Genomic DNA, 18,065 nt, shown 5'->3' with positions numbered 1-18,065 from the left:
TAAATAGTGACAGAGCTGCTGGGCTGTGAAGGACTAGTTGCCACTGCATGTAGGAAGTTATTCTGCTAATTGGAAGTGGGGAGGAGGCGCTGCCCGAGGGTCAAGAATGCAGCCTGAAAAGCATGCGTTTGAACTGGTTCCTTCCTTCCGCACGGCTCTGTGGAGGGTTCCCTCCAGACAACAGACCCGGACTCTTATCGGGAAAGGATTTGTCACTGTTGTTGTGTTTTCAAGTAGTCATGACTTTATTGGTAGGAGGCGAGCTAATTCTCTCTCTCTCTCTTTCTCTTTCTCTTTCTCTCTCTCTTAGACCTGTGGGAACACCATTTGAAGATGGTAAGTTGTTCGGATTGACTTGGCTTCATAAAGTGCAGGGTTGCTGTGGGAGAGTGTTTGTTATAATTGAATCAAGTCACTGAAAACACTTTAGCTAATATTATGCTGCGGAAGTACAAGTATGATCAATCTAAAAAAAACGAAGGGCAAACACACACATTCTCTCTGTCTTCCTTTCTCTCTCTCTCCCACTTCCTCTCTCCTTCCCTCTATCTTTCTCACTCCCCCTCCTTCCCTTTCCCTCCCTATCTCTCTCTCCCTCCCTCTCTCTCTCCCTCTATCCCCCCCCCCCCCTCTCTCTCTCTGTTTCTGTAATTATGACTGGAGTGTGGCGTCAGAAGTGCTGAGTCAGCGGTTCACACAGTTTTCTCCTAACAGCAGACAGGCCATCAGGAGCAGCGGGACTAATCCCTTGATACAAAAGCAAGAGCCGTCGGGCCCACTTTGATTCTGCACCAGCCCGCGTCCTCCTGGCCATGATCATGTTGCGGCTCTTTTTAAGTAGTCTCCAATTTAGATCTGTCTTGTTTTTAAACCGGTAGCTATTTCAAAAGATTTTGTCAAAGACATTTTCCAGTAGTGATAATCCATTAAAACTAAATTTTTTGTTACAACCGCTGACTATGAAAATCTGACGCTCCCTCCCCTCCCCTCCCCTCTGAACGATCTCGGGCTGCACGCTCTCTGCACGTCGCATCAGTGGAAAGCTAACATGAAGCAAAATGACAAAAATAAATTGTAAAAACGCAAGTGTGAAGAAGAGTAGGCTACAGGACATTCAAAACGGTGAGTAACCAGGCCTACTGACTTTCCTGAAACAGGCGAAATAACAGGAAAACCGAACTGAACAGCCCCTTCAGATCACAGTTTCCAGGTGGCCCCTTTCAGGACTGTAAATCACGGCAACATCGTTGGACGAGCTAACGTGCTCCGCGAATACACAGTCTCTTCTACGACCATTGAAAAATCTCACAATTAAGTCTGTCTCTGATCACAGCGCAGGCGCATCAGGCAGCCAAAACCGGAAATAAAGCAGTGTTGACAAGTTTATTAAAATTATTTAAAATGTTTATTAGCTCTTTCTCTCTCTCTCTCTCTCTCTCTCTCTCTCTCTCTCTCTCTCTCTCTCTCTCTCTCTCTCTCTCTCTCTCTCTCTCTTTCTCTCTCTCTCTTTCTCTCTCTCTCTCTCTCTCTCTCTCTCTCTCTCTCACTCTTGTGTTCTCCCACCTAGAGAACTGAGTGTGTGTCTGTCTCTGTAGCGTCTGTCTCTCTCTCCATCTGTATGTGTCTCTCTATCGCTACCCCCTCTCTCCTCTCTCTCCATCTGTATGTCTCTCTATCGCTACCCCTCTCTCTCCATCTGTATGTGTCTCTCTATCGCTACCCCTCTCTCTCTCTCTCTCTCTCTCTCTCTCTCTCTCCATCTGTATGTGTCTCTCTACCGCTACCCCTCTCTCTCCCTCTATGTGTGTTCTGTCCCTCTGTCTCTCCCTCCTGCTCTGCCACCTGGGGAGGGAGAATCTAACTGTAGCCTGTAGCCTCTACTGCATTATTATATTTATACGTATAGACTTTACTGCAGTTGTTTTGGACTTCACAGCATGAATGGACTTTGTGCTGATGGGCTGTCTGTAGCCTAGGCTGCTACAGAGACACTTAAGGCATTTGAATTGCCTGGGGAAATCATTAATGGCAATAATAAAATATTTTTGTCAATGTCAGTGCTCCTGAGTTGGCCAAGTCTGAGTACCACTGGCAAGTATTCATCCATTATGTTTATAAGTGGTGGTGTTTTAAGGGCTGGTGTGTTTGCATGTGTGTCGATGGGGTGAGGTGGTGGAGTGTCCGCGGGCTGGGTCTGGTTCAAAAGGTCCAGGGTAATTTTCTTAGCCCCGGTCCGTCCCTCCCTGCCCATTAGTCATCTCTCCTCTCTCCGTTAGCAGCAGGGTTGACATTTCTGCCTCCGTAGAGGATTAGCTCTCTTTCAGCAGGAACCCACTGTATTTTTAGTAACGTTAATTGTTTCTCTTGCTCTCTTCTTGCTCGCTCTCTCTCTCTTACTTTCTTGCCCCCCTCTAAGGCTGTCCCCGAAGCCTGTTTTTGGGATTCGAACTTCGTCAGGGTTTTTCGAACGGATGTTTTTTTTATTTTTTATTTCATCCTTAAACTAAATCCTCAATTTGAATAAAGTGATTCATCTGATTACATTTTTTTTATTAAATCAACTTTCCAGCCCCAGCCCAACTAAATCAATTAAATCAACTTTCTTTAATGAATATAACTCATCAGTTTTAATACTAGAAATATTAGTGTAGCCTAATCTTTATCTGCAACTGTGAAGAAAAACCCCATTGGTTTAAACGGAATGAATAGGAAAACAATTTAAATAAATTTTTTTATTATTTTTTATTAAAAATAAAAAATTCTAATGTTGATTTAGAATTTGAATGCCAACGTAACGAACGAAGGTTCGAACGTTTGGGCTCAGCCCCCTCATGTCTGCCCCACCACCATGCAAAATGCTGTTGTGTTGTCTCTCTCTCTCTCTCTCTCTCTCTCTCTCTCTCTCTCTCTCTCTCTCTCTCTCTCTCTCTCTCTCTCTCTCTCTCTCTCTCTCTCTCTCTCTCTCTCTCTCTCTCTCTTTCTCTCTTCTCTCTCTTTCTCTCTTTCTCTCTTTCTCTCTCTCTCTCTCTCTCTCTCTCTCTCTCTCTCTCTCTCACTCTCTAATGCCGCCCCCGCGTGTGATCTTAGACGGCATGTTGGCTTCCAGAATCAGTGGTGTGTAAACACAACATCGTCGGTGTCGTGTAACGCGCACACAGGAAGCTTTCGTCCGGCAGGTGAACTGAGCGTCGAGGTGCTTTTGCCAGCCAAGCACATTATATCGTGGCTGATCTCCCAGAAAAGAGCTCCCAGACCTCCTCGCCGTCTCCCCAATCCATGTTGGACTGTAGCGTCTGTCTTGCTGTAGGTTAGCTGCTAACTGTTGTCCCCCGGTAGCGGGTCATCGTCAGAACATCACAACCCTGTCCTGTCCCTTTTCCACAGACACCTGTCCTTTTTCCACAGATGCCTGTCCCTTTTCCACAGATGCCTGTCCCTTTTCCACAGACACCTGTCCTTTTTCCACAGATGCCTGTCCCTTTTCCACAGATGCCTGTCCCTTTTCCACAGATGCCTGTCCCTTTTCCACAGACACCTGTCCCTTTTTCCACAGACGCATGTCCCTTTTCCACAGATGCCTGTCCCTTTTCCACAGACACCTGTCCCTTTTTCCACAGACTCATGTCCCTTTTCCAGACGCATGTCCCTTTTCCACAGACTCATGTCCCTTTTCCACAGACGCATGTCCTTATTCCACAGATGCCTGTCCCTTTTCCACAGACTCATGTCCCTTTTCCACAGACTCATGTCCTTATTCCACAGATGCCTGTCCCTTTTCCACAGACGCCTGTCCCTTTTCCACAGAAGCCTGTCCCTTTTCCACAGACACATGTCCTTATTCCACAGATGCCTGTCCGTTTTCCACAGACGCCTGTCCCTTTTCCACAGACGCCTGTCCCTTTTCCACAGATGCCTGTCCCTTTTCCACAGACGCATGTCCCTTTTCCAGACGCATGTCCCTTTTCCACAGACGCATGTCCCTTTTCCAGACGCATGTCCCTTTTCCACAGACTCATGTCCCTTTTCCACAGACGCATGTCCTTATTCCACAGATGCCTGTCCCTTTTCCACAGACTCATGTCCCTTTTCCACAGACGCATTTCCTTATTCCACAGATGCCTGTCCCTTTTCCACAGATGCCTGTCCCTTTTCCACAGACGCCTGTCCCTTTTCCACAGACGCCTGTCCCTTTTCCACAGACGCATGTCCCTTTTCCACAGACGCATGTCCTTTTTCCACAGACGCATGTCCCTTTTCCAGACGCATGTCCCTTTTCCACAGACGCATGTCCCTTTTCCAGACGCATGTCCCTTTTCCACAGACTCATGTCCCTTTTCCACAGACGCATGTCCTTATTCCACAGATGCCTGTCCCTTTTCCACAGACTCATGTCCCTTTTCCACAGACGCATTTCCTTATTCCACAGATGCCTGTCCCTTTTCCACAGACGCCTGTCCCTTTTCCACAGACGCCTGTCCCTTTTCCACAGACGCCTGTCCCTTTTCCACAGACGCCTGTCCCTTTTCCACAGACGCATGTCCCTTTTCCACAGACGCATGTCCCTTTTCCACAGACGCATGTCCTTTTTCCACAGACGCCTATCCCTTTTCCACAGACACCTGTCCTTTTTCCACAGACGCATGTCCCTTTTACACAGACGCATGTCCCTTTTACACAGACGCATGTCCTTATTCCACAGACGCATGTCCCTTTTCCACAGACGCATGTCCCTTTTCCACAGACGCCTGTCCCTTTTACACAGACGCATGTCCTTATTCCACAGACGCATGTCCCTTTTCCACAGACGCATGTCCCTTTTCCACAGACGCATGTCCCTTTTCCACAGACTCATGTCCCTTTTCCACAGACGCATGTCCCTTTTCCACAGACGCCTGTCCTTATTCCACAGACTCATGTCCCTTTTCCACAGACGCATGTCCCTTTTCCACAGACACCTGGCCCTCTTTGTCACTAGTACCTCCGCTGCTGGCTTAATGCCGGAACAACAAGCCCCCCCATTCTATGTCCGTACCTTTCATACAGAACGGCGAGGCGGAATAACAACATTCCCATGAGACGGTGTAAAAGGGGCTTCTCTCTCTCTCTACACCCCCCTCACACTGTTCTAACCCCTACTCCTCTCCCTCTCTCCATTTCTCTGCAGGAACTTTTAAGCTTGTGATAGAATTTTCAGAAGAGTACCCAAACAAGCCTCCCACGGTTCGCTTTGTCTCCAGAATGTTTCACCCCAATGGTAAGATGAACCCCCCTTCCCCCAGCCTTATAAGTCTCAACCTGGGAGTGTGGATGTGATCCATCTCCAGAAAGTGCTTTTAACCATGAATGAACACTCCAACTTACCATGATGATAATAATAATTCTATTCTTAAAACTGAGTTATATGGTTCTCTGTTTGAGGTGTTCAGTAGAGGCCTTGCACGGATACAAAAAAAAAAAAAAAAAAAAAAATATATATATATATACATATCACTGTTCGAAAAGGAGTAGGAAGACGCCTAAGCTTATCATGCCCTACCCCTATCCACCACTTCCAAGTGGGAACATTAATTAATACTTAAATTATATAATTTATCAATAATTCTACTTTCTTAACATTGAAAACAACATCAAATAAATAATATCAGTATCCATAAGTACTATGTAGTACTAAGTAATTGTAAAAATGTTTTGCAGTGGTAGAGTAGGTAAACCACTAGAAAAACATTATATATTATTGTTCCACTGTGACTTGTTTATTACTTGTTTATTGTTAATAAAGACACCAAAATTATTACACATAGCAACACATAGCAACTGTTGTTTTGTTTAGCACATAGCTATTGTGTTCTCCAACATGGAGGGAAAATGTGCATTCCAAACATTCTGTAAAAGATACATATATACATTTATTTCTTAAATTAAACTATTGACAGTATGTGATCCTGGTAACGCCAATAATCCCCAATATATTGAAAAAATAGAGAGAGAAGTAGCCTACAATTTTTTTTTATCTATTTATAATGACAAACATGTTGTGTTGGTCTTGCGACAGACATGATGAGCATCAGCTGATTGGCCGTATCAGGAGGTAGTGATCAGGAGGTCATGTGCCATGTCAACAGAACATCTCTCGGAAGGGGGGGGGGGGGGGGTCTTAGGTCAGAATGTTTTTTGAAAATGAAATTGAAAATGCAGTAAATAACCAAATATTGTCTGCCACCGCAGAGACCCGGGGTACCTCCGATTTAGTCAGTCGTCTCTATGAACACAATTGGCAGTGTTCACGGGTGGGAAGCTGGTGTGGTATGAGTCCTGGTTGTTGCAAACAGCAACTCCTACTGGTTGGTTGGGGCACCGGGTCAGCAGGGAGGGGATCTGGGGGAAATAGCGTGAATATCTGCACGTGTTACGTTCTCACAGTGAAACTCCTCGCTGTCGGGTGAAAAGAAGTGGCTGGTGATTACACGGAGGAAGCATGTGCTAGTCTACACACCCTCCCCAGACAGACAGTAGGGCAGCATGTGGTAGTCTACACCCTCCCCAGACCGACAGTAGGGCAGCATGTGGTAGTCTACACCCTCCCCAGACCGACAGTAGGGCAGCATGTGGTAGTCTACACACCCTCCCCAGACCGACAGTAGGGCAGCATGTGGTAGTCTACACCCTCCTCAGACCAACAGTAGGGCAGCATGTGGTAGTCTACACCCTCCCCAGACTGACGTAGGGCAGCATGTGGTAGTCTACAACCCCCCCCCCCCCCCCCCCCCAGACTGACAGTAGGGCAGCATGTGAGTCTACATCCTCCCCAGACTAACAGTAAAACATGGCTGCACAGACGCTGTGAAGTAAAATGATTAACACATGTTTGGTTCTTATTTATAAAGTAGACAAAAAAAGATTGGGGGAGCAATTCATATAATTGTATTTATTATTATTTAATATGTTAAGGGACAATAATACTAGTGTAAGTAGCACCGGTTAGATGTTTGACAGTTTTAACAGTGGAACGTCGTCCAACTCTCGCAGGAGTGTGAGTTGTGTTATCTTTAGGTACTGCAGAGGCTGATTCATTACAAGTCAATGTTTAGATATGATTATCTGTTGATTTTACACTTGACTAAAATGAAGATAACACTGTAAATGTGGTAATACAGTCATTTCAGTACGGCTCCTGTCCATCTCACGTTCTGTTTAACATAGAAATGTCGTTGTGATATAGGACAATATTGACAAGGTGTTGGTGATGCCACTGTTACACTGTGAGGAGGCAAATAAGGCAATATATTGATTCGTAATGAACGTGTGAAAGTACACAACTTGCTAATGATGATGACAGAAAATCTGTGTTCTTTACATGTATGTTTTGTGTGAGTGATGTTCAGTACAACACACACAAAAAGAACACTTTCTAGGTATTTCATATTGGAATGCTTCATATGTTTGAACTGCGTTTATCTCTTCCTTTGTCTTCCAGTTTATGCAGATGGGAGTATATGTTTAGACATACTTCAGAATCGCTGGAGCCCCACGTATGATGTTTCGTCCATTCTGACCTCTATCCAGGTTGGTTGATCTTTCTTACACAAGTACAACGTTCTGTATGATCGGAGGTGGGAACTGTTGATTATTTCAAAATAAAAGGTGGTTAAATTCCCGGCAGCGGTACCTCCGTCTTGGTCAGTCGTCCCTACAAATGCAATTGCCAGTGTTCACGAGTGGGAAGCCAGTGGGGTATGAGTCCTGGTCGTTGCAACAGTGACTCCTACTGGTCGATTAGGGCGCCTGTTCAGCAGTAAGGGGATCTGTCGGGTGAAAAGAAGTGGCTGGCGACTTGACATGTATCAGAGGAGGCATGTGGTAGTCTAGGGGCGACAGTGGCTCAGGAGATAGAGCGGTCGTCTGGTCATCGAAAGGTTCCTGTTCGATTCCGGCTCCTCCCATCAGCATGTCGGAGTGTCTTTGAGCAAGACATTTAACCCCTAACTGCTCCCGATGAGCAGGTTGGCACCTTGAACGAATGGTTGCCTCTGCTGTCTGTGTGTGAATGTGTGAGTGAATGTAAGGCATACATTGCAGTCCATTTACACCCTCCCCAGACAGACAGATGGGAGCGCAACAACCAGGACCGTGGCACACATGGGGAATTGGCACAATGACTAAATTGGGGAGAAAAGGGAAAAAAATATATATATAAACCTAACCCTTACCTTAACTCATTCAGGGCCAACAGCGCCCTCTGCTGATGGCCCTTCGGTGCCAACGCTTTAGCCAATGGAGAATAGGACTTATTTGCGAGTGCTTAAAACATATCAAATATAATAGCAATTAGGGCTGTCCCTGACTAAGGATTTGGATAGTCGACTATGATTGGCCAAAATTTGCTGTTAGTTGACAAAAAAATAATAAATAATAATAATAATAATAAAAAGGTATAATAATTATTTTTATTATCATTCCATTTGGGCTGTGGGGGGTGCTTAATGTCTGAAGGAGTCGACTGAAGGCTTCTTGTCCTCTGCAAAAGCATGCAATTGGTCCACTGATGGATACATCTTGATATTTGTCTAGTCTAGTGTGTTCATTAGATTGGTGAAATCCTCTTTCAGTGCCTCTGTGCCTGTTTTCGTAGGCAGTTAGCCTCTGGTATGCGTGCCATTAGCGTTAGCCACGCTTCTATGCCTCTTTTCTTTTGGAATATTTTTTTTCTCTTTTTTTTGTATTCGACTAAGAGGTTGGCAGTCGACTACGGCTCCTTTCGACCGATTAGTCGATTAATAGGGGTCAGCCCTAATAGCAATAGATCTAAATAACACAGTGATCGTCAATGAGTTGCTTCCAGTCAACATGCACGAAACAGATAATTTTTTCATACATACATTTCCATTTTATACCGTGATGAATATCAATATATTTCTAGGGCGTTCTGTCTCATCTCAATAAACTCCAGCAAATCGAGCTTAAATGTATTTCCTTAGAAATCGTGCCATTTGTCGCTTGATTTATGAATCGTTTTCAAATAAAGGCTAGATTATCGATAGTATGTGTCCTCATGCACAAAGAGAAGCGGGGTCTGAAAAATCGCTTCTCCGTACTTTGGTCGGCACGAACCTCACACACACACACACACACACACACGCTCCGATGGCGGTGATAGGAACATCTGATTACCCCAAGATTCGTAACATAAAGGCCTTACCTCACATCTGATGTCATGCAAAAAGATGAATCCAATTCCTGATCGCCATTCCAAATATTGAGCTTGTTTATTGATCCAACGTTACATATCCAAAACGGGTATATCCAACTGCTCTGAGTGTCCTCAGTCCATCTGTTATAATGATACTGCATGCCCGAGAAGTCAAACCTGGACCGGACTTATTTTTTTGATGCACAGTCCCAGCCAATCCAATCCAATGATGTGCAATACCATCCGAGAGACGATAGGCGGTATTTTGCCCTTTGCATGCTCAGACCCATTCCCAATGATAACGTCAGGCTGGATGGATGAAAAATGAATGGATATCGCTAATAAAAGAAATATGGATTAAAACCCGAGATTTCTCGGGTTTGGCGCCCAGAGCATGGCGAGTTAACCCGGACTATCTCAGGTTTGGCCTCCAGTGAGTTAACACTTTGAACGCCAGCCGTGTTAGCCATCCTTTTTTTTCCCCTACTTTTTCTCCTCCTTTTTCTGTGATTTTTCTCCCATCCCAATTTTACCTCTCGTGCCAATTCTCCCTCCCCTGTCCTGATCGTTGCTCGCATGTGCCCCCCACTGGTCGGTCGTAGGGAGGATAGAAGCCCATCACATGTCTCCTCCGATACATGTGGAGGCAGCCAGTCGCATCTTTTCACCTGCCAGTGCGGACTCTCATTGGCGAGGAGTAACGTGTAGGAGGCTCACACTGCCCCCGCCATTTTCCTGTCTTTGCTGTGCAGGCGCCCTGACCGACCTGTAGGAGTCGCTGTTTACAACGACCAGACTACCACCCATCGAATCTCCTCCCGCTGACTCTGCCAAATGAGTCAGTATGACAGCCGGCCCAAGCCGGAGGCAACGCTGACAGCCGGATTCGATACCGGTGTCTCTTGTGTTTGTGACGAGCGCAATGTCTGCTGCGCCACCCAGCCGCCCATGTTAGCTTTCCTTGTACTCAGTGTGCCACCGCTGTAAAAGATAGGGATTTTCACTGTGCGTCGCGGTGTTTGCAGGGCTATATCTATATTCTATATTATAGCTATGAAGACAATACTATGGCTTATTTGACAGTAACCATCACTCGTTCAACATGTGAAAAAGAATAAAAAATGTCATGTATATGTTCGCGTGTTATACGGTGGTGAATATTGTATAGTTTCAGAGTAGGGATGCTCGATATTGGCTTTTTTACTGATACCGATATTGTCCAACTCTTAATTTCCGATACCGATATATGCAGGGTTTCCCCCCCCCCCCCAAAAAACAGAATCATTTCAGGTAATTAATTAAGCATTACATCACGCGCAGGAGTGGTGTAATGCTTTTATACAACTGCCACATTCATCCAACCTTATTGCTATACAATAAACACACATTAATCGAAGATTTATTGAAAAAACCATCCGCCAGAAAAAGTAGTTCCCACAACAACAAAAAAGAGAAGTTGCCTCCATGTGGAAGCAGATCCAAAGTGCATCCAACGGTTCTCAGTAAGACATCCAGCAAACTAACACATCCAACTGTTTCTCAACTAAGACATCCAACAAACTAACACATCCAACTGTCTTTCACCTAGACATCCAACAAACTAACACATCCAACTGTCTTTCAACTAAGACATCCAACCAACTAACACATCCAACTTTTCTTTCGTTTTTAACCTACTTTCTATTAAGGCTGAGCCCGAACGTTCGTTCGTTAAGCTGACATTCGGACTTTAATTAATGGGTTCGAACGTTCGGTGAAAAAAAATAAAGCAGGCGCAACGACGGTGAGGCGATGTGAAGCGGCGCGTCCCCCGAGTCGCTCGGCTCAACCAGTATGGTCTCTGCCGGGCTGTTGCTGGATACTCAACCAGAGCTCTAGTCTCAACCAATGCAATAGAACAATTTTGATTGAATGACAGGCAATTCTGCCAATTACGTCACACCGCTTGCACCCGCCTCTGCTGTTACCACCAATCGGCAAGCGTTTATTATTTTTTTTACTTCCGGCAATGCCGCCATTGATCTGCTTGCGAGAAGCATTAACGTAGCGTTAGCTCCCCGCAGAGGAAGTAAAAGTCGTAACAAGGTTTCCATAGGTGAACCTGCGGAAGGATCATTAATGAATACCAGCCTTTTTCGGCCACGGAGCGCGAGCTTCATGGCGGGAGATGGTTGCGTTGGAAACAACTCTGGCCGAGGCGGCAGGCGTGTTGGGAGCCCGGCGGGACCCCCGCGCCGGTGTCTCTCTGTCTCTCTGCCGTCCCCCGTTCCGAGGTAGACGGTGGAAGGAGCCGAGAGTGAATACCTGTTATTGAACGTGTAACACTAACTATATAACGTTAATGCCACAAAACGAATGCCTTATGTTTATCTAGCCCCTTACGTGACTGCGATGTGCAAGGGCTATTGTTTATCATAAGTAGGAAGAACTTTGATGCAGTACTCAGTAGCTTGTTTATTTTCTTCTGAGTGCTTTGTTTAATTACATGTTTACATGAACAGCCACCACTGTAAACAACATGTTTTTTCACCAATAGATTATGCAATGCCGCCCTCCGTAGGATCTATAATACAAAAAAAATAAAAATTATATATAAAAAAAATGTAATAAAAAAAAATTTATAAAAAATTTTATAAAAAACTAACGTTCGAACGTTCGTTCGATAAACCCTGGCGAACGTTCGAACCCTAAAAACAGGGTTCGGGCTCAGCCTTACTTTCTATAGAACTTCATTCTTAGATGCTTCTATAGAAAGTAGGTAAAACAAATTTAAAAAGGACATTTTTTTTCTTTCTTTTTTTTAAACCTACTTTCTATAGAAGCAGCTGGGAGGTGCGCTGTTTTAAGTGAGCGTGGGTTATTGAATTGATTGATTGCTAATTTTATTACTGTCCGCCTTGTTTCCAACTGGTTAAGTTTAGGCCCTCTTTCGAAGTTGGTTAGAGTTTGGAACCAGGGCTGGTGGTCTATCCCCCTGCTCTAAAGACAAAACTCTAACCTTAACCAAATTCGAAAGAGGGCCTAAACTTAACCAGTTGGAAACCAGGCGGACAGTAATAAAATTAGCAATCAATCAATCAATCAATTCAATAGGCCATGCTCACTTAAAACAGCGCACCTCCCAGCTGCTTGAGAGTAGGTAAAAAAAAATAAAGGCAAATGAATCAATCAATCAATCCGCGCAATTTTTATTTTGTTCCACAATGACTCATGACTCATCAATTACATCATCCAACATTGTTTAAGCAACTAAGACATTCGCTGTGACACGGTGGTGTAGTGGTTAACACTGTCGCCTCACAGCAAGAAGGTCCAGGGTTCGAATCCCGCTTGGGGACCAGGTTTCCATGGTGCCAGTTACCCAGGTGGGGTATCTCCCAGGCCTTTCTGTGTGGAGTTTGCATGTTCTCCCCGTGCTCGCAAGGGTTTCCCCCCCGATAAGATAAAACCCAATGGAAAAACATGCACAACAACAAGATCGCTAACGCTGTGGCGTCCTTGACAAAGACGGACAGGAGCACTTGGATTGGTCCCCTGGCGCGGCTCACGTTGTGCCTGTCTGCTCCCGGCTGCCCTTGGGGGGGAAGGACGACGGGATGGGTTAATCGCAGATACGAATTGCATGCATGCATCGCATGTGTGCCAATTGATGACCTCGGAGCAAGTCCTAAATTATTAATTAGAATAGTTTTCCATTTAGTCGTTATGACGCTATCAACATATCCATTCAGTCCACCCTCACTTAAAACAGCACACTTCCCAGTTGCTTCTATAGAAAGGAGAAGAAAAATAAAAAATAATAATGCAAATTAATCAATCAATCCTCGCGATTTTTATTTTGTTCCACAATGACTCATCACCCATCAATTACATCATCCAACATTGTTTAAAGAACTAAGACATTCGCCGTGACAGAATCGTTTTATATTTAGTCGTTATGACGCTATCAACATATCCATTTGTTAAAGATTATTGTCCGCCATCTTGTTTTTTCCTAAAAATCCGCACGGCGGAGTGATTGTAATTCGGTTGTGGGCGGGTCCTGGGACCAGGAGCGTGGAATTGTGAAGAATACATACGTGTAAATTGACTGTTTCAGCCAATAAGAATCGAGAAATTTGCATGCCGTTGTATAACATTACATATCTCTTGTTGTGGAATTAACACAACATTATGCATACTTTTGACAATAAGTAAAATCAGAATTTGTTCTTACTTGCTTGCCTGGGTAAGTAAAGGTTATAGAAATGTAGAAATGTAAAAAAAAAAAATTTAAAACCGATAGATATTTTCCGATATCACATTTTCATGCCAATATCGGCCGATAATATCGGACATCCCTATTTCAAAGTGATCCTGGCTAATGTGTTACGGAGCGATATGTGATTTTTGCTAAAATCGTTCGCGTTGCTCATCTGGACACGCTACTATTTCCAAATCAAAGGTATATAATAGGTATTATGTTTCATCATGAATGCATGAAGGGGGGGGGGGGGTCGTTTGAATACTACATACGTTGATCGGCCGGATCGATGTGAAATCATTGTTGGATCAAAGTAGGATTGATGTAATATAGTCCTTACCTTTACTAGGAGGTATCCCAAAAAGAATATTCCAATTGTATGATCGCGATTTCCAGTAATGCGGCCGGTATTGCACTTTTGGGATCTCAGAATGATTTCCTATGGTAACACTGAGGTCCGTGACACTGCATAGAATAGAAACATTTTATAAAAGAAAAAACGATGAAAACCCAAGAAATCTCAGGGTTTTGGCGCTCGACCACTGGCGAGATAACCCGAGAAATCTCGGGTCTGGCGCCCAATGTGTTAACCTCATTGTTTATAAACCTAACCCTTGCCTTAACTCTAACCTTAACCTCACTGTTTATAAACCTAACCCTTGCCTTAACCTCATTGTTTATAAACCTAACCCTCAACACTTTCAGCGCCAGAGGTCGCTGTGGGCCGTGTGGCAAGAATGCCAGGGCTTTAATGAATGGGGATACATGCCGGTGTTTGCAGGGCTAAAACTATATTAAATATCATAGCTATGGATATAAAACTATTGCCCATTTGACATCGAGTATCTATCGTTCAATTTGTGAAAATGTCCAATGTGTTAACCTCACTGTTTATAAACCTAACCATTACCTTAACCTCACTGTTTATAAACGTAACCCTTTCCTTAACCTTAAATAAAATTAGAAAAATATATGATAATGATTATAAATACTACTAAAGAGAACTGGTATAGACTTAACTTTGCTTGCCAACACATCTGAGGATCTTTATTGCATGATGCAAAATAAGTTATTTTGTAATATATTTTTTGTTGTTTGGTTGGACTGATGCCGTTTGTGTTTAGTTACAGATGTTTATAAACCTAACCCTTACGTTAACCTTACTGTTTATAAACCTAACCCTTACCTTAACCTCACTGGAGATATCACGTCCCACTGCTTTCTGACAGCAATGCTATCTCAGTAGAAAACGGATGCATTACGTTTCCACTGAAAGGTTTAGTTATTGGGTAACAACATGGTGCTCTGGAGGTTTATTAGTCTATAGAAAACATTACAGTTGTGGTAAACGAGTAAAACCACATAGCCTAACAAACTAAAAAGGACAATTGTTTGTTTATTTATTTGAATAATTCGTATTTATAAATCTAATTAAATGAAAAATAATTCAGACATGTAATTATAGCGTTGTCCTCTTTCCCCAGTCCTTGCTGGATGAGCCCAACCCCAACAGCCCAGCCAACAGCCAGGCCGCTCAGCTTTATCAGGAAAACAAGAGGGAGTACGAGAAGAGAGTTTCTGCCATTGTGGAGCAGAGCTGGGTGGACATTTAAACGCACCATACCGGCACCCCTTCCTGGACCCCCTCTTCTCTCTCTCTCTCGCTCTCTCTCACTCTCTCACCTTATTGCTCTTTGATCACCTCTTCATCATCCCAGTGCTTCAATCTTTCATTTACCTCAAGAACAGAAGACGATCAGTCGACATCAGAAGAACTCAAGTGCCACCTGGAAAAATATAATAAATACTACTAAAGAGAACTGGTATGGACTTAACTTTGCTTGCCAACACATCTGAGGAAAAAGAAGAAGAAAAATCAATCTGATATTCATGTTTCTTGTCCTTAATTTTTTTTTTATTGCATGATGTGAAATAAGTTATTGCTAACAGAATTTTGTAATATATCTTTTTTTGTTGTTTGGTTGGACTGATGCTGTTAGTGTTTAGTTACCGATTTCTTCTTATTTTATTTTTTGCAACGTCTCCCGGTACCTGAGCTGTTGGGAAAGGGGGTGATGAGCACATCAGCATATTTCTCAAGGAGCCCATGACACAGCGGAGTGAGTCCTATATAACACATCAGCACATCTCTCCAGGAGCCCATGACACAGCGGAGTGAGTCCTATATAACACATCAGCACATCTCTCCAGGAGCCCATGACACAGCGGAGTGAGTCCTATATAACACATCAGCACATCTCTCCAGGAGCCCATGACACAGCGGAGTGAGTCCTATATAACACATCAGCACATCTCTCCAGGAGCCCATGACACAGCGGAGTGAGTCCTATATAACACATCAGCACATCTCTCCAGGAGCCCATGACACAGCGGAGTGAGTCCTATATAACACATCAGCATATCTCTCCAGGAGCCCATGACACAGCGGAGTGAGTCCTATATAACACATCAGCACATCTCTCCAGGAGCCCATGACACAGCGGAGTGAGTCCTATATAACACATCAGCACATCTCTCCAGGAGCCCATGACACCATGGAGTGAGTCCTATATAACAATGTCACAAGAGTCTGAATCACCTTTTTATTCTGTCCAAGTTCACCTAAACGTACCGATGAATTTGTCCCGACATTTTGCCAAAACAACTTCTCTCCGGCTCACTTCAAAGTACCTTTTTTCTCATTTGCACAGTCACTGTACGTCAAGACTGTCGGTGTGAGGGAGGAAGAATTCAGCTACTCTTGGAGGCTGATGGGTGTTCTTTAAAAAAAAAAAAACATTGATTTTATCATACTCTTTTACAACATCCATTGTCCTGCAAGAGTAGCTGAATTCTTCTGCCTTGCTAGTTGTTTCCAGTTCATGCACCTTGGTTGAAAGACGGAAGTTGTCTGAAGACTGGCTGGTGTCACTCCCTGCAGGTGGTGCTCATGGACAGGAGCTAGCTCTTGGGGATCCTCTCGAGATAGAGGTTGACGTTTAACCCCAAGCCCTAGGTCGTCTTCATGACTGTGTTCGTCTCTTAAAACGTACATGGCACCTCATCTTGAAGGCAATGTGGGACGAGAATCATGATTCACTCCCAACAGCTACTGCTAAATAGTTCCCTGAAGTCGGTCTTCATAAAGTCTGACTTCTTTTTTCCTTTTTTTCCTGAGACAGTGATGGTCATATTGTTGCTAGTGGTTTATTTCACCATATAAGGAGAAGGGATATGTTATAAAGTTTTGTGAATTTTAAAAGAAAAGAAAATAGAGAGATTATGTATACTTATAACTATGCTGTATAAACATAATTAAAAGAAAACACATTTTTCAGACTTTAAAAATGGTCTCGTCTCTGTTGTGTTGAGTTGCTGTGACAGACTATCTCTGATTTTTGTAGTTGGCAATCATTCAGGGCACGCCTGACACAACATTGCTGAATAAAGCACAAAGGGGAGCATTTAATCCAGAGTGTAAACAATCTAAATGGTAATGTGTGTATCTTTGCTTTTTTCATTGTGCTGCAGTTCACACCTGGTCAGGTTTTTGGATGTGAATCAACTACTAACCTAACCTGGCTTTAAGTGGCCCTGTGTGCTCGACGTAGACCAGGGGACCTACTGCCTGCAGCTGTACACTACAGTACAATCAACCACTGCTTTGTATGAAACTGTTTTGAGGATGAAAGCATTTGAAGCTCAGTATAAACGTCCTCATCTAGGAAGGGCATTGCTGGTCCTGGGCTAAGATATAGGACAGGCACCCAGAACAAAATTCACATGCTACTGTAAATCCATGACTTTGTACAACAACCGGTCTGCCTGCTCCCATTACTTTCACATTCTCGGTTGCAGTTTTACAAACCCTGCATTCGTTTCACTTGGCCCAAATAACCCACCTAAATATATATGGCCTTATATGAAAAGGCAGGTAAAAAAGGGAATACAGCCTCTTTGATACTCCTTCATTCTCCTGCAGGCAGAGGGCAGCGCTGCCCCATCCTGTCTAGATCAAGGACCAACTAGCTAGTAGAGATGTAAAGGTAACTCCTCAGTCTGCTGGAACCTCTGTGGTATACTGTAGTTCTGCTTTCTATTTGACTCAGAACACTGAGCACTGTGTGCCCAGTGCTATGCATTTACATTTATTGGCGGCTAATACAGTGGCTCGGGAGGTAGAGCAGTCGTCTGGTAATCCGGAGGTTCCCGGTTTGATTCCTGGGCAGCGTGTCGAAATGTCCTTGAGCAAGACGCTTAGTAGTACAGCCCCAGCGGCACAGCCCCTGTCCTGAGCCACCATGAAGTCAGGTGTTGCCTCCGGAATACCAACCCAAGGAAGGCAGCAGGACCTGATGGAGTGGTGGGCCGCATACTGAAGGAGTGTGCGGACCAGCTGACGGAGGTCTTCACAGATATATTTAATCTTTCCCTGCTACTATCCCAGCATGCTTCAAAACATCCACAATTATACCAGTACCCAAGCAGTCAGTTGTCACGTGCCTGAATGATTACAGACCCGTGGCACTCACCCCCCTCCCTGCTAAATGTCTAGAGAAACTGGTCAGGAAACACATCACATCCATCATTCCGGCCTCCTTTGACCAATACCAGTTTGCTTATAGGCAGAACAGA

The 18,065-nt window shown here is 44.1% G+C and overlaps 1 protein-coding gene across 1 annotated transcript in view; it reads left to right on the top strand.

Moving 5' to 3' along the window:
• The window catches only part of ube2b (ubiquitin-conjugating enzyme E2B (RAD6 homolog)), a 28,044-nt gene extending 12,063 nt beyond the window's left edge, over positions 1 to 15,981 (top strand). The window contains exons 3-6 of the mRNA XM_084320218.1: positions 311 to 336; positions 5,165 to 5,254; positions 7,475 to 7,563; positions 14,915 to 15,981. Coding sequence (XP_084176344.1) covers positions 311 to 336; positions 5,165 to 5,254; positions 7,475 to 7,563; positions 14,915 to 15,043 — 334 coding nt within the window. The 3' untranslated portion in view covers positions 15,044 to 15,981. The remainder of the gene's footprint in view (positions 1 to 310; positions 337 to 5,164; positions 5,255 to 7,474; positions 7,564 to 14,914) is intronic.
• Positions 15,982 to 18,065: the final 2,084 nt, after the last annotated feature.

The sequence above is a fragment of the Notolepis coatsorum genome, assembly GCF_963971535.1.
Source record: "Notolepis coatsorum genome assembly, chromosome: 8".
Classification (NCBI taxonomy): Eukaryota; Metazoa; Chordata; class Actinopteri; order Aulopiformes; family Paralepididae; genus Notolepis; species Notolepis coatsorum.
Note: the sequence above shows the minus strand (reverse complement) of the source record. Positions and strands in the feature narration are given on the sequence as shown.